Source organism: Dermacentor silvarum, chromosome 4 (genome assembly GCF_013339745.2).
Source record: "Dermacentor silvarum isolate Dsil-2018 chromosome 4, BIME_Dsil_1.4, whole genome shotgun sequence".
NCBI classification, from domain to species: Eukaryota; Metazoa; Arthropoda; class Arachnida; order Ixodida; family Ixodidae; genus Dermacentor; species Dermacentor silvarum.
In genome coordinates, this window is record NC_051157.2 from 6118208 (window position 1) to 6138245 (window position 20038).

At 47.5% G+C, this 20038-nt stretch overlaps 1 protein-coding gene across 1 annotated transcript in view; it reads left to right on the plus strand.

Moving 5' to 3' along the window:
* The window catches only part of LOC119448056 (fibrillin-1-like), a 176793-nt gene that overhangs the window by 21656 nt on the left and 135099 nt on the right, over window positions 1-20038 (plus strand). The window contains exons 3-4 of the mRNA XM_037711550.2: window positions 5754-6056; window positions 12734-12886. Of these exons, the coding sequence (XP_037567478.1) occupies window positions 5754-6056; window positions 12734-12886 (456 nt within the window). The remainder of the gene's footprint in view (window positions 1-5753; window positions 6057-12733; window positions 12887-20038) is intronic.

Below are 20038 nucleotides of genomic sequence, written 5' to 3' on the forward strand. Positions count from 1 at the left end.
GCACTTCGTGTTTGAAAAAAAAATTACACCATCTTCTCATAGGGGAACCCTGAGTAGTATGCGAAGCAGCCATGGGGTCGACTCAAGGTAGTTTCATCAGCTGTATAAACTTGGACATGCAGCAGCACCAGCAACGCGCAGAACTGTTGTCGACGCCGTCGGCGTTTTACCCGCGTTCGCACCGAACGCGCGCGGCGTTGATGACTGTTGCCGGTGCCTCTGGGGCGCCTACCGTCGCGCCTCTAACCTAAGCTGCTTCGCATTATCGCGCGCGGAGCCGCAGGTGGGGCCATTCGTTGCGCAATGTGGAGAGGAGAGGAGCATCGGAGAGGAGAGGAAGAATGTCGAGAGGGGAGGAGATGAGACAAGGAGAGAAGAGGAGGGGGGGGAGGATGCGCATGCGCACTAGGGGGTGTGGACGCCGCACGGCGGAGGGAGGGAGGGAGTGACATAGCCCTGACTAGAGCACTGCACGGGCCGATTTTTTTCAGCCTCGGCCCGGCCCGGGCCCGTTTTTACATTGGGCTACCCACCCGAGCCCGATCAAAACTTTTATGGCGAGACCCGGGCCCGACCCGGGCCCGGAAATAATCTACGTTACCCGCCCAGCCCGGCCCGCCACCCCTTTACCTTAGGCCCGAGCCCGGCCCGAGCCCGGCTCGAAACTGGCCAGAACCCGGCTCGAGACCGCGAAATACATGTTTTTCAGAGTTGAGACGCCCGAGAATAACTCGCTGCACGTCACATTCGCACCACCAGAAAGCCCGAATCCGGCCCGGGCCCGCATCAAAAAACCCGAGCCCGGCCGGAGCCCGGGTCAAAAATGTCACAGTTTCGCCCTAAGGGCGAAGCAATGAATGCGATAGCAACACAGCAATGTCATACGAAGTAAGGTGAGCGGCTTTGGTAGGAACAACACGCAGAACTGTTGTCGACGCCATCGGCGTTTTGCCCGCGTTCGCTCAAAATGCGTGCGGCGTTGGTGACTGTTGCCGGAGCCTCTGATATAAATAGGCACTGGTAAGTGGTTCTTGAGGGAAAGGGAAAGGTTGGCGCTATCTTCTGCAGCCCTTGAGGGAGCACGGCTCAGCGCCAAAAATAGGCACTGCGTGCCGCAGCTAAACGTCGCCTCCCTTCCCTCCCCCTCCCCCACGGCCTCTCGCTCGTTGGAAGAAGGCGCGTTTGCTCTACATACATGGTGATTGTGAAGGAGAACAGAGACGCCTACTTCTGCAGCCCTTAAGCGAGCACGGCGCAGAACGCGCGTTTGTTCTCCGCCGTGCGTTCACTCCCCGTGAAAGACGCGCCCCCCGCGCCCTTTCACTCGCACATACAGCGTTCGGCGCGCGGCGACGATTTCTTCTCCAAATGACGTCATACGGAACCTCACGGCGACGGCGACGGCGACGGCGACGGCGACGCCGACGGCAGAAATCTGCTTTTGAGTGTCCATATAATTGCTATCGCAATAAAAAGCACACGCCGTGCCCGAGCCCGTCCGAGCCCGTGAAAAAACGGGCCCGGCCCGGCCCCAAAGCGTCCAGACGCCAGACGACAAAAGCGTCCAGAGCTTTCTGTTCAGCTTGCAGCCATGATTCGTGGGAATCGGGTATGCCGTAAAAGATCAAGTTACTACGCCTTGATCTGTCCTCCAAGTGCATCAGATTTACTTTCAAGTGATTGAAGGCGGCGAAAATATCAGTTAGCTTGCTTTCAATTGCGTTTTGGCTAGTTTTCACAACCTCCATATCCGATTTCAGCTCTGGCTGACCTTTAGCAAGCTCGACTGTGGTCACCGTCTCTAAGCATTGATAAGACGGTGCTCATCTGATCAGAATGGGGTTCGGAAACACTAGTCGAGGCATCCTGAGGTGACTTCAGCACCTTTGGGGGCCCCGGTTTTCTAGACATCACCGCATTGCAACAACAACAGCACTAAGTCGAGGCAATCACACACAGTAGCATGCAAGACAAGTGGACATGGGAGCAGCAAAGGGGAGCGATTGTCACTCCGTTTAGCATACAGAGCCAGAGTGGTACGCACATACGGAGCGAAGAAAGTTGCGCATGAGACATTGTGCAACGATTGCTGCTCATATGCCCACTGAAGGAGTCGCTCATCAGCAAGCTGCTTTTAACAGCGAAGCTGTTTAAGTCAGCTGTAACTTGTGGTGCGTATCAAGACACTACCAAGAAAGAAACGAAAATAAACGTTCTTGCCGAAGCGGGATTCGAGCACACGCGTACCCCCGGTCCTAAGGCGAGCGTCATAACCACTAGGCGATACAGCCATGCTTGCAGAGCATGCATTTATGCAAACCATATGATTGCGTTCGAGCGTCGTCGTCTTTGTCCACAGCTGGCGCGTTCGTACGCTCGTGCTCTGCGAGGTGAAGAGGTTTTGCGCACTATGAGAGAGAGACGCATTCACGGAGCGGGTCTCCTGAAACGCGGTCTCGGTGTTGCAAGCTGCGCTATGCAACGCGCAGTGACGGCCATAATATAGTGCCAAGTATATTCTAGGCACTATAGCCATAAGTCCGAGACGCGCGAAAAGAAATTATCATCATCATAAGTAATAAGAAGAAAAGTTAGCGCATATTTCCGGAAAATGCTGGGCTTCGATCGCCCAGCTTCGCTGTTTCAAGCGTTGCGCGGCCGATTGCAAGTTTAAGTGTTTTTTGAAGGGGTTGGGAAAGAAAAAAAAATAAATTGTGGGGTTTTATGTGCCAAAACCACGATCTGATTATGAAGCACGCCCTAGTGAGGGACTCCGGAAATTTGGACCACCTGGGGTTCTTTAACGTGCACCTAAATCTAAGTATACGGGTGTTTTCTCATTTCGCCCCCATCGAAATGCAGCCGCCGTCACCGGAATTCGATCCCGCGACCTCGTGCTTAGCAGCCCCCAACACAGGGGGGCTGGGAAAGGGCGGTAATTCAGCCGGTGCCGTCGCTCTGGAAGCGATGAGGTGTCCGCCTAGCGGCACATCCAGGAAGGACGGAAAGTTATGCAGACCACGCGTGCGGGTGACGAGTTCTTGACGATCTCGGACAACATCGACGCAGCCGCCCACGGACGGGCAGATATGGATGGGCGCAGAAGGTGAAACAAGGGCCAGCATCAGCAAAATCTGCGGAGCACAAGAAAGTTGCGCATGAGGTATTGTGCAACGATTGCTACTCACATGCCCACTCTGATGATGACATAAGATGACGACATAATCACGACAGACCTACCATTAGACATATAGGATCGCACAGCTTGAAATAAAATTCAGCGTTCTGCAGCAAAATGCTTCGAATGTTCCCGGTCTGTGGCTAACGTATACGCGAACACCGAATCAGCAGAAATAACTTTAATGCATGTCGAATGCATCAATCGCAAACATTACACCAAAGGGTGCTCTTGCATTCCCACACGTAAGCAGTTTTAGGTGCCTCTGCCAATATTTTTTATTTATTCATATACGTCAGAGTTTCCTATTAGGAACAAGCGCGTGCAATTAACGTGTACAATTGTCATTATTTTTCATGAAATGCTTGCGTGAAATATTCCCTATGCAATGTTTGCTTATGCAGAGCAGAGGGCACGACTTTAATGTCAGTGTAATGTATACAGAGGTCGTTGAACTCACTCAAGACTCGGCTAAGACTTGGACCAACCCATGAGGCTGAGTTCCTGTGAACCTGGCTGAGTAGAATTTTGGTGAACATGAGTCGGAGCAAGCTCGGCTGAGTGAATCAGCGTGAGCCAGGCTGAATAGAATTTTGAGGAGTCTGCGCACATATGCAAATAAATCACACCATGCATAAAACAGTTAGCAGCTGCATCTCGCAATCTAACAAAAAAGTCACCGTTTCGCCCGAAATGCGAATCATTGATTGCGACAGCAAATTAGTAGACAGCTATACGAAGTAAGAATAGTAGTCTTATCGGCCGTATAAACTTGTAAACATAGGTGTCACGCGCGCAGAAGCCAACATGAGCACGTCTCACTCGATGACCGCGGACACTCGCTGTCAAAACGCAGGCGTGAGAAAGCGCGGCGACATTAGCGAGCGAAGTTCGTGCTTCAACGGAAACTGAGCGGCGAGAACACAGCACGCACAAAGGTATAAGCTGTCTGCAGATCACCTGCAAGATAGGGTGCGCGTGGTCGCACAAAGGACGCAGTTGCTGCCGGAGTAGAACGCCGCCCCCTTCCCTCCCCGCTTTCCTCCCTTGAGCGCGCGACATTGATTTTCTTGTATTGCCCCCCTTTTGCTGAGATGTACGTATACAAGCTGCGACTTCTAAGCCAGCATTTATTTTGCGGATTCAAGAATGCTACCACAGCCAATAATTAATTATCTTTGATTTGCTATCGCGCCTTGTTGTCGTCCTGATTGTTTGATTTTGAAGTTTGCAGTCTATTTACTTATTTGTTTCTCTATAATGCCTGCTTTTAATGTCGGCACTGCAATATGGCCTTCGCAAAGGCGGACAAAATGCTGACGAATTGAAATGCAAGATAAACCGATGCACGGTGATTGTCTGTGTTCGAGGCGAATACGTTTGAAACGACCACGGCTAAACAGGAAAGTGGTTCGAGTGGATGCTACTGCCGTGCGAATGAGTCGCGACAACTTGGTATCTCCTAACATAGGAAGGAGCTTTCAAAATGAGGCGTGCAAATTGGTTGTGCATCCATCCTAAGGATATTATCAACGACTTTAATGCGATTAGCACTGATTTTTGTGATAGGTCTTTACTTAATTAGGATATGGTTTATGTGTTACGATTATTATTATGGTTATTGTGGTGATTATAATGATGAAAGCAACGAGACATAGACGGAGTTGTGATATGCACAAGTGCAGAGTGTCTACTAAAGAGCTTGACGAGGCACGGGAAGTCACGAGCTCCTCTCTCGCGCGCGCGCCAGTGGAAATGCTGCGCCACCGTAAGATGCTCGGGATGTCTTCAAGATGAATGGCTGCGGTACTTAAGAAACTCCTGTGACGCGGGTTCAATTCCACCCAGTACTGGATTAATTTTAAATAATTTTCTTTTCATAGAAGAGCGGCACATGGGCTACGTCACATACTCAGTGACCCGAGTTGGTCCTGGTTTCCAACCCGGTGCTCTCAGAACAGCAGTCCGTAGATCTATCCCTTAGACCGTGGACTTTGCAGTGACCAAAGTTAGCGTTCAAAAGTTGAGTTATATACAAACAAACAGACTGACAAACATACTGCAAACTGGGTAAAGCTCCCAAAGCGTGCTAATTGCAGTAAAATCCTTACAGCATGCGACTGTAGTGATGCGTAGCGTCTTCACAAATGCACCCCAATGTGAACGACCAGTTTTGGCTGACAGCTACAAATAACATGGCCTATCTATACTTTTTACGAGTGGTAAATTACCTGCAGTTCTAGCTGTACTGGCGTGTTAGCCGCATGGCAGCGCTACAGAAGAAACATGCTGGCACCTTTCAGCACTAGCGCGTTGTATATTGTTTGCGAAAAAGGAAATATGCACATAGACGAGCTGTCACTGGGCAACACAAACTAACAAATCAAGAAAAGGATGCCTATATTATACAGCAGACGACTTCTCGCTACGCTAACCGCATGAATTTCGAGGATGACAGAAGTGCATATAAATGCATCCTGTTGAACACTTGTGCAGTATAGTTACATTTACGGAGAAAAAAAAAAGACATAGTTTCACCGATGTGGTATTTTCATTTCTTTTTCCATACCTGCAGGATCTGAGCCGGGAGTTTCTACCAAAGTTATGCCACCCTCGCAGCCACTGACGGCCTGCCCTTACGGCAACAAAGTAAACTGCAGTGTTGAAGTGAAAAGGAGATCTGTGCCTCGACAAGACAGTCAGGATTGCCGAATCCCACAACCAATCGGCGAAGGACTTGTGATTGTCTTGAGAGAAACACCGGGTTACGTGACATACCAGTGCAAGTTTGGCTACCACGACGCACACAAATTTACGGTGATTCATTGCAAAAACGGCAAATGGACAGGGCAACCCCCACACTGCCTCGATGCCGAAGGTGAGTAAAAAGCTTCTGAGCCATACTTTCGCTTATATACGCTGGCAAGCTTCAAGACTAGAGCGCAAGGTGCTGCTTATAGACTTCCAACTCCCAGGCATGTTTTAGTCAGGTCATCTGATCGCAACGATGACACGCATATCACACACCTAATTGGAAACTCTAAAGGTCCGAAGAATCAAGTAATATTCACATTGTAATGTGAATGTAGACTCCCCCTAAACGACTAAAGTCCAAAGAACGTTTAACAGTAAGTTTCTGTATGTTAAACGGCTTTCTGTATGTTAAACGAATAAGCACACCGTTTGATTCTGGCGAAAAAGTGCTCGACGCGTCACGTGGTCTGCACCTACATGAACGAAAGCACAGGCGTTTCGCTGGAGCAGTGCCACATTTCCCAGACGCTGTCGGTGACGTCACCATTGGTACTGCAACATGGCCTGATGATTTCCAGTGGTCACAAGGCTGCGGCTGTACAGACACAACTCCAGGAAATGTTGCACTGCCAGCAGCCTCGCCAAAAGGAAAAGTAAAGAGCTGCCTACAGCTTTAGCACAAATTGTCGTCTACAGGGTGACTCGCGGAGATTCAGAATGCGATAGAATGAGAGTCAGCGAGGAGCTGGAGCTCGAGCTGTTCTGATCACAGAACGAAGCTCTCTGTAGTAAGCATATTATTTAACATTAGATACAGACGTGGATACAGTTCCTTCTCAGAGACAAACAGACCAATAAGTTATTATTAGGCAGCTCTAGTCGGACTTTGCCTACTATTGCTTGCCGGAGTAAAAACGCGCATAGCGAAAAATCTATGAAAGTTCCGAATACCGTGGAAACAATGTTGGGTATTTGGTATTAATCAGCCGAGTAATAGTAACCTTGTCCCTTCTACCACCAATTTTGCAACTAAGGATTTCCCCGTCAGTGGTCTGTAAGGGCTCAAAGTCTCCGGGGTCACCTTGCTGGCCTTGAGCATCGAGTTTTGATTAACACTTTCCAATTACTGTTATTTGCGTACCGAATCCGACATGGGCGTTCTGCTTTCCTGGTTACGCATAATTCGTGTTACAATTGTGTGCTGCTGGACTAAACAAGCTCTTGCATTGCATTCAACATGACAACGACGTCCATCCGCACCAATGCCCTTTATCTACGCGAATGAATGCACGCCTGTGCAATGTTGTGCCTGGTGGTCCCTCGGGACAAGGGACGCTTCACCGGCAGACGTGCAGCTGTGGAGTGTTGTTCACGCTTCGTCGTTTTCTCGAAGCCAGGTAGCTGGCGACTAAATCAGCTGTTCGACAGCCCAAGAACTGACGGGCGAGACGACAACCGCCGCCCTCCTGATAAGCTGACCGTCACGGAGGGGCCCCACACATTCTTGCGAAGGGCCAACGTCAAGCATTTCCGTGGGAACAGCGCTGACGTTTGGTTCCTGAGTTGCCACCCGTTGCCTGGTATGCGGGGGCGATCGAGCAACATTGGAGGCCATGAACCCTGGCGGCCACATGATGGGCGGGATTTTGCGAACGGCCGATGACTGTGATTGGCCAAGAAGAACCACAGTGAAATATCTCGACGAGTGAAAGGGTGAAATGAACTGATAAAAAGCGGGGCTTGAGTGTTGTGTAGACGCTCGGAGATGTAAGCGCTCGAACATGCAAAGACGTTAGCATGTAGACGGCTCCAAGGATGATGGAGCCCTTGGTGTAAAATGTCATGTACATTTGTATATAAAACCCTTTTCTCATCTCTTGGACACCTCTCTGGACCTCTTCCTTTTTCGGCACTTGGCGCGACAACAGCCATGGAACCTTCGTTACCGCTTTGACCCCCCAACTTCACAACAGTAACTGAATCCCTCTTTTTTTCTGCAATTGGCGAGTGTACTCCACCGAGGGCATGTTTGTGCACTCGGCACGCGTCTCTATTCTGCATAGGAGACCCAATATCAGTCTGGCCAAGTCCAATGTGCGGGCCCCAGAAAAATCATCCCTCATCTGACGCACTTGATACTCAACGACCCTTAACTTTCACAGACGATGGAGGTGCCACGCGGTTTCTTGGACGATTGATCGGCCTTTGTGAAAGAGGCGGCTTCTGAGTTTTTCTTTTTTTTTAAAGTCGCGCAAGGGAGACATTTGCAAAGTGCGGGATTGTGGGATATTCAAAGACAACTTATATTTGCCTGGACAACAACAAACTTACACACACATAAAAAGAAAAGAGCACTTAAAGTTCGAGTTGGCTTTAACGAAAGTGGCACGTTGCTACACTAAAAGCTGAACACATCGTAGGAAAGTGCACACCATGAAACCAGAAAGTGATTCTTGCATCAATGCAGGATTGACTTTATTGCTCTTTCCTATTATCCCAGAGCGCCAGATGTCCAGTGGTCGTATCCCCATCCTTCCCAGCATCTTTGCTCGATGCCCCAGGCCCTGTCTGACGTGAGCGCACCCAGGACCAAACTCCCGCCATAAACTCGGTCACTGGAGGCAGCCCGCTGAACCCCCCGTGGGCGGGATGACGGCCGAGTGACAGTGTTTTATCACCTGCTGCCATCCCGTCCATGCAGGGATGGGAGGAACACGGAGCTTTATATATACATATATGTATATTGCTACGTGCTATTCGGAGAAGATGATGTTGACACGAGCGCTGACGACCAGCTGTGCTACAGACGTGGCGGACTTTCTCCTCCGTGATGTACACGGTGCCCCACGTCAATTGCTGACTGACCGAGGCCGTACCATCCTCTCGAAAGTCATCGACGGCATCCTGCGCTCCTGCTCCACGCAGCACAAGATCACCACGTCCTACCATCCCTAGACGAACGGGCTCACCAAGCGCTTGGATCGGACCTTAACAGACATGCTTTCCAAGTACGTGTCGGCTCACCATCGTGATTGGGAACTTGCACTGCCATACGTGACGTTCACATATAATTCGTCCCACTGCTGGATACTCTCCATTTTAGGGCTCCAATGTTAGGGCTGGAACCAACTTTACCGTTGGACACATTTCTTCCTGTTTCTGCAACTTCGACTAGTGAATATGCACGCGACGCCATGGCTGATTACGCGTGGCAGATAGCCCATAGTAGACTTGCTGCTTCCCAAGACAATCTTAAGTGCCTTTATGACCAGCCACACCACTGCGAACGTTTTCCTCCGGGTGCCCTGGTGCTACTTTGGAGCCCATCCCGACGTATGGGCCTTTCTGAAAAGTTCATTCTTGGCTACACGGGCCCATCCGCGTCCTTCGACAAGTGACTGACGTCACGTACGAGATTGTCCCCGCCAGTCCGACTACATATTCTCTTCCGTTGACTAGCCACGTCGTCCACGTTTCGAGACTTAAGCATCACCACTCTTCCTGTGCTGTGGGCCCTTGGTGGAGCCAGGGGTCGTGCTGCGTGCTATTCGAAGAAGATAATGTTGACACTTCCATGTAGTGGGACGTGCCCATGGCGGCCCCTGGCTGATCTGGGTACGACGACGTGCCTTGTTTTGATGTCGGTTGGCTTCCATGTTGGTCAGTGCTTGCTACCCCTTGTAAATACACTTTGTAATCAGTTTCCCTACTCTGCTTCCACGTAACAATATATATATATATATATATATATATATATATATATATATATATATATATCAACTCGTCAGTGGCGTAGCCAGAAATTTTGTTCGGGGGGGGGGGGGGGGGGGCTCACCTTGCAGCGCGGCCTCCTCCTTATAGGATTTGTCGAGGGATCAAATACATGAATATTCACTGCATTGTCATTGCCAATGCCATTGTATATTAGATGCTGCAAACGAATTATTAAACGCTACGCACTGTCAAGTCAAATATGTATTTTTCATACAAGAATATACTCGTATGTTCCAAAAATTGTTGTAGAAATAATTGATATCAATGCTTCCGCGATTTTTTTTTGTCTATTTAACAAGTAAAGAAAATATCAGACGAACTTTCGAACTATACCAGTTCGAAACAAGCAAAGCAGTACATGCAGCTGATATTAAAAACGTAAAGGCCATGAAATGAACAAGTTGAGGACAAATATTTTGATCAATCTTTGTCATTCAAGACCTTTGTTTACATTTTTGTACATATGCAACGGCCAGGGAAAAAACTCAATGATGCTGTTCTTCGTTGCAATAGATTGCGCAGGACCAGCTGTTGCCGGTCGTGTATTGTAATTACACCGAGATTATAGTCGCAACAGTGAGTACATATATAAAAAGCAGGAGTTCTACAAAATATATATTAAAAATACGAAGACAGCATGGAATATACAAATGCGAAGATACAACTTGATAAAGGGCAAAAAAGTGTCGCTGGAAACAAAATTCTCTGCTTGCATACATAAAACCTCGCAACAAGATATTTGAATACACGTATAAGTCTCGAATAAATGTACGTATTTAAGCAAACGTAACTGTATATAATGCATCAAACAAGACAAATAAACATGTTGCGCAATCACAGGTAGTACGCTTTACGCATAGAAAGATAGACGATCCAGGCAAGAACAAAACTACGATCGCAGAAATCGTGATATGTATTTGGGCCATGCAGCGGTTGCGACAGCACCATATGGGTAGAATAATAGAGCAATAATGCAGAAATCAGTACGAAAATGTGTAACTTAACTGCCTGCAGAGTGGCAACAAATATTCTGCACCCAAAATTAAAGGAGGAAATCGCTTCGGTTCAAAAAAGAAGTAAAAGCAGGTACACCTATAAAGTAAAGAAAAGGCCAAACGGAAGCCACAGATGATGCGGCAAGTTTAACTACCCAATATCCGAGTGTGTTTGTTGGGAAACACCGCGTGGGCCGGGCTTACAATGAGCAAGGTAGGTCAAATTGGTTATTGATGTCCTCGTAATTTTTATCATGATGCTAACTGTTAGAATAAACGGCGAAATTTTCTGCAGTTTTAAAAGCTAATGAACAGTCATACGTTTTCATAATTACGAGTTTATGAACCTGAAGGAACAGAGCTTTTTACTTGGATTGATATTTGCCGCTTCGCTATCTAAAGGACAATTACTTCACTTGGCCGGGAAGTTTAGCGAAGCGGTCAATGACTTCGGACACGTTGATGCCAACGTCTCTGGGCGTATAGAAGCGCCAGCCTAACCATGCGTTTCTCAGACATTGCAGAGCGCAAGTAGTTTTTTAGTAATCTCATGTTAAAAAATATTCTCTCTGCGCTGGCAGTGGTCACTGGAAGGGTGACTAGAATCTGCAGCAGTTTGTAGGCATTTACATAGAACCTGCCGTCGCAATGAGAGAGGGCATTTATTCCGTTGCTACTAAAAGCACTCCTTTGATGTCGTTGGCATCCTTGTTTAGGTACCTTGCACAAATAGTACGCTGCTCGATTCCAGCAATATCCGTCTTTTCGTCAGCAAGTATGGAGAAGCAGCCTTCAGCGGTTACTTTTGCATCTAGGCTTCTTTTTATAATTTCACCACAAATTTCTATAATTTGGTTTTGTACATATGGGCTTAAATACTAGCAATTACTGGGGCAACTTTCCAAATGGTTCTTCAGATATGTATCTCCAGAATCAGCTCGCATGCGAAGAAGTGCTCTGAAAATACCAGCATTTTCCGCAGGGGCTTTGCTTAAATCCATATGACCACTGTCCCTATGGCCACGGAGAGCCAGACCTTGTCACCCGCAAAAAAGAACTGCCTCAATAATAGGCCGTTAACTTTCTTGATTTCTCTTATTTTACTTTGCCTGCCCTGGTACAGCTGATCGATCACATTGGACGCGCTTCCTGAAAATGTTTGTAGAAAGTTATCACCTGCCAGCTGACAGTCACGGTGATATTTAGTATTTTCGTGTGTGTGGAAGACTGCGAGCGCGTGCTTCCATTTTTGGAACGGCTTGGATACGAGGGCTCCAGTGCGCGCATGTGGGCCTAAGTTTATAAGAACATTAAACCCATAAAGTTCCAGAATTGACAGTCTAAAGCACGTCTTTAGAAATGTCAGTGCACCTTTCACGTCAAAAGTTTATGAGAACTTTATACCCATAAAGTTTCGGAATTGAAATCCACGCGCTCCATCGATTCCGAGGCCGCTGCGAGTTGCCGCAACGCGCCCGCTCGCTATCGAAAAGTCCTTGAAAGTTCATGCTCGCATGATGCTCCTTGCGTTATGACTCCAGGCGCTTGGGCGTTGCGACAAAATCCAGCCCGAGTTGGCAATGTTCGTGCCAAAATGTATTTTCCAGCATGAAAAAGACATTGTAGATAAAATACAGAATGATTCCTGGCGCCGGTGGATGCCAGCACGAAAAAATTCCGGGGGGGGGGAAGCTGAAGCCCCATTAGCCCCCCCCCCCCCCCCCCCCTCTGGTTACGCCCCTGCAACTCGTGAATGTAATTGCTCTGTTCTTATGTTTGACGTCCGTTGTTCCGCAATCAGTATGTCCCTAAAAATTCTGCTTGATAAGAACTACGTGCCTTCATTGTGGCTTGAATAGCGTTCGAGCGAGGCTTCAGTGCAGAACATATATTCGAGATATTTCATATGGTCGCCGCTCGAAAGCAAAACCAAACAAACAAACAAAACACAGATAGTTTGTCTCGCGTTTTCGTCGTGGTGTGAGTGTTTCGAGCTCATTTTACAGGTTAATGCCTCCTCCTTTGTTTTCAGGTTTTTCAGCTGTCCACAATATCAGCCAGCCACAAGCAAAAAATCACTGCGAAGATGACAACGGAGGGTGCGACCAATACTGTTACTTTGACGGGAAAAGGACGGACTGCAGCTGCAAACGTGGCTATAGTGTCAACGGGACAAAGTGCATAGGTAAGAATTCTTAATTGCAAGTTCAGTGTAATAAATTATATGATGGGGCATTGATCGGCATGTTTCTTTCTCGGAATTTTTACGCGTACGTTTAATTTCTGTTCATTACAACATTGTTCATTACACAACGCTGTTCTCAGGAACGTTTACGATAACCGCGAGTTTAAGTTGATTCATTTTATATTGACCCTGTGACCTCTGTAATTATATGAATTGATACCTCATTTTAAGTTTTCTAAAATAATGGCACGTAAGAACATTTCACCATTAAGACAGGATTTCAGCAGAGGTTCACAACCAGGCAACTGTTTAACCACTCAGACTGACTTATTCGTTTATAGTGTATAAAATTTGCTGCTATGGATGCCCAAGGCTACTTCATTTCACGAATTTCTTGTAACATTTTAGCGCTTTATCATATCCGACGTCTGAGACTGCATTTTCTCAAAAGGCTCATCCTCTGCGGAAGTGTAACGTAGGGATCTTCACTATGGCTCGGTATAGCTCATACATGACACGAGATGGCCATGAGTTGTCAGCGGAGCTAGAGGATAGCTAACACGAATAAGCTGTAAGGGCCAGCAGATGCTCAAGTTTTACCGTGGTAGACTTGGTGCCGTTAATTACCAAAGCTATGCTTCGTTTACATCTCCATAATGCTGGTTGTGAAGACAAACTCGATCTGATTAAGATCAACGTAATTGTCACGAAGCGAAGCCGTTCATGTTTAGAATGCATTTTATAACAAAGCACTTGAAAACAACTATTAAAGACGAGGCCGTTTGTACAGATGCACAGCAAACACAAAACAAAAAAGAATATATTTACAGAACAGCGGAATACAAGGTATAGAAAACAAGCTATACGTTAACACCAATGCTCAAATATCACTATAACGGGTAATGAAAAAGTCGCAGTTTCACCCAAAAAGCGAAGCATCGATTGCGATAGCAAATTAGTGGACAGCTATACAATGTCAGGATAGTAGTTCTACCGGCCGTATGAGCTTGTAAAGATAGACATACTAACTAAATTAACAAGCATGGTGTCACGCGCTCAAGCAAACATGAACGCATCTCACTCGATGACCGCGGCAACTCGCTGTCAAACGCAGCAGTGAGTAAGCGCTGCAGCAGCTGCGAGCAATTTGACCATCGTGCCGCCGCTCGCATCAAGGCGAACTAAGCCTCGAAAAAACAGCGCACGGAGGACTCTGCCCCCGCCGCAGATGGCTTTCAAGATTCAGCTGCCCGGGCGGGTGGGCGCACGCGGTGTATAGAACGCCCCCCCCCCCCCCCTTCCCTACCCTCCCTACGGAGCGTTGCACGCAACTGGAAGACGGTGCGCTTCCTTCCCGCACTTGCGTGCGCGAGATTGAGCCGCGATCTCCGGCTCACCCTCGCACGCTTTCACTGGCTCATACAGCATACGGTACACGGCGATGATTTCATCGCCCGTGGACTTTATACGGAACCTCACGGCGATGCCGACGGCAGACATGCGCCTGGAGTGTCCATATATTTACTACCGCAATAAAACTGTCATCGAGTCATGGTACAGACGAGGGGCACATGAGGGACTTGCTGAGATGCTAGCAGAGAGGTCCAACGCTGGTGCAGACTGTTGCGAATGGTGATGTCCGTGGGACCACGAAGGCTCCATGTATGGTGCCGTGCCAGGTGCCAAGAGGAGGAGTTATCCAGGGAGATTAGAAAACTGTTTTATATACACTGTACATGGTATATTACAAGATGGGCTCCATGATATTGGAGCCGTCTACGTGCTAACATCATTGCATGTAGTAGCGTTTACATCTCCGAGCGTTCTCCATGGTCGAGCGTGCTCTACATCGTCAAGCGTGCTCTACATGGTCAAACCTCTCGCATGGTCAGGCGTCTCTCCCGTCACCACAACACTCTCAAGTCCCCTGTTTTATCCCTTCCCTTTCCCTCTTTCACTCGACGAGGGAATACACTTGAGTTCCTTTAGCCAATGACAGTCTTTGATCAGGAGGCCATATCCCGCACGTGATGTGTCGTCGTTTCCCGCCGGGCTCCGCCTCCAATTTTGCTAGGTCGCCCCCGAACACAGGCAGCGGTTGACACCTTGGGAACCGAACGTTGATGTCGTTCCCCCGGGATTGCCAGACACGGGCCCCTTTCAAGATTCGCCTCTCCATAGCGGTCAGTTCGCGGAACCAGGTAGGGCGGTGGCTGTCTCGAAAGGCAGCAGTCGGCGTAGCGTCGTCGTGGTTCGGGCGGCGCTGGTAATTCACGGGACCGCACCAAGGGGCGACGCTGCCGTTTAGCCACGCATGAGGTAGCCCGGAGACCAACTGCTAATCCCTCAGTCCCAGGTGACAATTCTCGGCCGCGAGAAAGGGGCGCCAGGTTGGCGCGTCTGAGTCGGCGCCGGCCTCCTGTGTCCCGAAGGACCGCCAGACACAACAAGACCTAGCAGCGGCAGTTGGCGGTGCTGTAGCGCGCGTCGGGCTTAGGTGAGGAGGAGGCAACGTCCGGAAGCGCTATCGCCAACCACGGGGTGCAGGAAGGAGCTCGATGATACCTTCGGCCAGAAACTCGGCAGGACTCTACTCCCGCGCCCTGGACACCATATTGTCGGTCGCGCCTCGTCTGCCGCGCTCTTTTCCACCGAGGAGGCTGTTCAATGGCTCGATTGTCCTATAACCACGTGCGCAGCTGCGCATCGTCTTCGACAAATCTTGTTGGCAGCGCTCTGGCCGCTGCCATTCTTTGTCGTTATCTTCTTCGTCAACAAGCGCTGTACCCGTGCACATCATGACAATAATGGACAGGGATATTGTGCAGAAACAAAATACGACCCAGCATCCAGAGATGACAGAAAATGTCACACGAATCTCTCTACTTGTGCCATAGCATAGATGCGCCAAAGAGCACTGAATACCGCAAGACCAAGCTACGGTCCAACTAGGCCAACTACAAGGATGCTTCACTCGTCGTCGCATTCTTGTGTGAACTTAGCGTTCTTAGCAATCGCCTCGAGAACGTGTTCGAAGAGCACATAGCCAAAAGAAATAGGTGCACGCGAGTGCTCCAAGTTTTCAATGATAATCGAAGAATTCCAAGTTTTTGTTCGAGTAAAAAATTCTGCATTCGTAATTTTCGAATAACATTTTCTCCTGAAAATCAAAAGCATACGGCTACGGGGCGCTGAAAGACGGGAACATCTATTCGGAGGGTCTTGGCTTGGTGACAGTTTCAGGGGCCTGCTGCGAGGATTAGCTTTTTGTTCTATAGTTGAAGGTGCATGCTTCTGTTGCAAGAGGCCTACAGACGCGGAGGTCTGCATCGTGATCATCATCATCATCATCATCATCATCATCAGCAGCAGCAGCAGCAGCAGCAGCAGCAGCAGCAGCAGCAGCAGCAGCAGCAGCAGCAGCAGCAGCAGCAGCAGCAGCAGCAGCCTATATTTTATGTCCACTGCAGGACGAAGGCCTCTCCCTGCGATCTCCAATTACCCCTGTCTTGCGCTAGCGTATTCCAACTTGCGCCTGCAAATTTCCTAACTTCATCATCCCATCTGGTTTTCTGCCGACCTCGACTGCGCTTCCCTTCTCTTGGTATCCATTCTGTAACCCTAATGGTCCACCGGTTATCCATCCTACGCACTACATGGCCTGCCCAGCTCCATTTCTTCCGCTTAATGTCAACTAGAATATCGGCTATCCCCGTTTGTTCTCTGGTCCACACCGCTCTCTTCCTGTCTCTTAACGTTAGTCCTAATATTTTTCGTTCCATCGCTCTTTGTGCGGTCCTTAACTTGTTCTCGAGCTTCTTTGTTAACCTCCAAGTTTCTGCCCCATATGTTAGCACCGGTAGAATGCAATGATTGTACACTTTTCTTTTCAACGACAGTGGTAAGCTCCCAGTCAGGATTTGGTAATGCCTGCCCTATGCACTCCAACCCAATTTTATTCTTCTGTAAATCTTTTTCTCGTGATCAGGGTCCCCTGTGAGTAATTGACCTAGATAAACGTACTCCTTTACAGACTCTAGAGGCTGGCGATCCTGAATTCTTGTTGCCTTACCAGACTATTGAAGATTACCTTTGTCTTCTGGATATAATCTTCAACCCAATTCTTACACTTACTCGATTAAGGTCCTCAATCATTTGTTGTAATTCGTCTACATTGTTGCTGAATAGGACAATGTCATCTGCAAACCGAAGATTGCTGAGATATTCGCCGTTGATCCTCACTCCTAAGCCTTCCCAGTCTAAGAGCTTGAATACTTCTTCTAAGCATGCAGTGAATAGCATTGGAGAGATTGTGTCTCCTTGCCTGACCCCTTTCTTGATAGGTAATTTTCTACTTTTCTTGTGGAGAACCAAGGTAGCTCTGGAATTCTTGTAGATGTTTGCTACGATATTCACGTATGCCTCCTGTACTCCTTGATTACGCAGTGCTTCTATGACTACTGGTATCTCTACTGAATCAAATGCCTTTTCATAATCTATGAAAGCCATGTAAAGAGGTTGATTGTACTTCGCAGATTTCTCGATTACCTGATTGATGACATGGATATGATCCATCGTAGTATATCCCTTCCTGAAGCCAGCCTGTTCTCTTGGTTGGCTGAAGTCAAGTGTTGCCCTGATTCTATTGGAAATTATCTTGGTGAATATTTTATACAATACTGAAAGCAAGCTAATGGGTCTATAATTCTTCAGTTCTTTAACGTCTCCCTTCTTATGGATTAGTATAATGTTGGCGTTCTTCCAGCTCTCTGGTACACATGAAGTTGTGAGGCATTGCGTATAAAGGGCCGCAAGCTTTTCAAGCATGATATCTCCTCGATTCAGTTCTTTAACGTCTCCCTTCTTATGGATTAGTATAATGTTGGCGTTCTTCCAGCTCTCTGGTACACATGAAGTTGTGAGGCATTGCGTATAAAGGGCCGCAAGCTTTTCAAGCATGATATCTCCTCCATCTTTGATTAAATCTACTGTTATTCCATCTTCTCCAGCAGCTTTTCCCCTGGTCATGTCTTTCAAGGCCCTTCTAACTTCAGCGCTAGTTATAGAAGGAGCCTCTAGCGCTCCTTCATGGAGGCATGGAGGCATGGAGGAGGCGTAGGCATGGAGGCATAGGCATGGAGGCATAGGCATGGAGGCACCACTTCATAGGCATGGAGTGGTGCCTGACACCGGCAAGAAAAAAAATATATCGCCGAGAGCTAGTGGGGCTATACTAGTTCAGGTGCAACCAAACTAGGAAGGCCCATAAAGCTTCATCAAAGTCACTCTCTCACCAGAACAGGAATTGGCCTCCCTGGTGCAGTATTCGGCCACTACCTCCCTCATGACTCCGACAATCGTGATCATACACAGCGGCAAATTTTTTGCACGATGACATGGAATGACCTAGCAAAGACAGCTTCATTTAAGACTTCCTGGAACGAACAAAGTGCCTGTAATCCGCTCAGTCAACTAAGAACGGATGAGGTTCATCCTGTTCATTTATTCGTTTCCGACAACAAATACTCAAAGTGCCAAGAACCATGTCGATAGGTTTGTAGATGTGCATTGTAGCGACGCAGTAATTTCCTTTGCGTGCGACAAGCTAGCAAATAGTAATGAGTCACACTTCGAAAAAAACTCCAAGAAGACAGTGCGGGAAAGAATGCGCTTGTAATTCCACACGTTCGCCTTGTATCACGCAGATTGAAGATGGCGAAGGTGTTACCTTCTTCAACTTTGGTCGAAGCTAATGTGGTGTTTGAAAAAAAAAAAAGCGTCAAGGGACGTAGTATACGCTGATTCAAGACAACTCTTGGAACCTATGTGTAGCGGTTAATCAAATGCTTTTAATTTGCTCATTTCATTCCTTCGCCTTTGGCGTAAAGGAAACTGGCGCGCGCCAGTTTCTCAAAGAGCTCGTTGGCGTTGGCGCGAGACAAGTGCAATTCTGGCCTAGCAGTTGTTGGACAACCGGAGGGCGTGTAATTAATTTTTTTTTAATTATGAGCTATTTGGCAAGACAGCAGCAGAACCCAGCAGCCACTGTCAGGGCAGTCCGGGAGAGCTCGCAATGAAGGCTTCGCTTTCAATAAAACAGCAACAAATTCGATAAAATAATGCACCCCGTGAATGAGACCCATATACCGCACACGTGAAATATAATCGAGTTCTCTATTAAACAGTAACAATGAAGCCGTGTTTACTTCGTCCAGCCTCGTGATTTCTTGATTTGTATTGCAGGTGTTACAGAGGCTGTGCTATTGTAAGCGCGAAGAACCTGGCTGGTAGCATTTTGCTTCTCATGTTTTAGTAATCAAGTGGGGGTGACAGAATTTGTCTGACGTCGACGCAGCTACATTGTGAGTTACCATTTAGCGCAAAAGTAAATTAGGCATTAAAATAGGCAAGCAGCTTCTTCGAATATAACCTGACAACAATACGACTAGCGTTAGCATTTCTGATTGTACTACGTATTACTGTACTTAAGTGTATGTAGTGGGGAGACCTAGCGAACGCCTAAGGAATGACAGTACGCTACTGATTGCTGTGAAATAATAATAAAGTACCAGTGTTTACGAAGTACAGACCCCGTAGAGTCTTTTTAGCGTTTTTCTTTTTTTTTTTTTTTTGTCTGTTTTGCTAATGGTATCTTTATGCGCTGTTGTCAAGTATGACTTCATAAATCAAATGAGAAAAATGTTATACAGAATTATGGTTCGAACAACTAGTTTTTTGTGGCTTCTGACTCCTACCTTTATTTGTCGTTATAGTTTACTCAACTATCGACACATTCCCTTCATTTATTGGCAGAATCGCCTTCAGATATTTATTTGTTGGTGCACCATTACGTAATGAGTTTGGCAGCTCGAACAGATTATATCTCGTGTATTTATGAACTGGCACATAACCACGGGCAGCGTTGTTTCTGCTGCCAGACAACAAACCTTGACGAAAGCAATACCTCCGGTCGACAAGTCGAAAATGCGAGGGGGGGGGGGGGGGGTTCTTTGCTGTGCAGCATCTCAATTTTATATATTTTGTACTCTTCGCATAACTTTTGTTGCTTAACTTAGAACCTATATATATATATATATATATATATATATATATATATATATAATGCAACAAGAGTATTTTGCAGGTAGACTA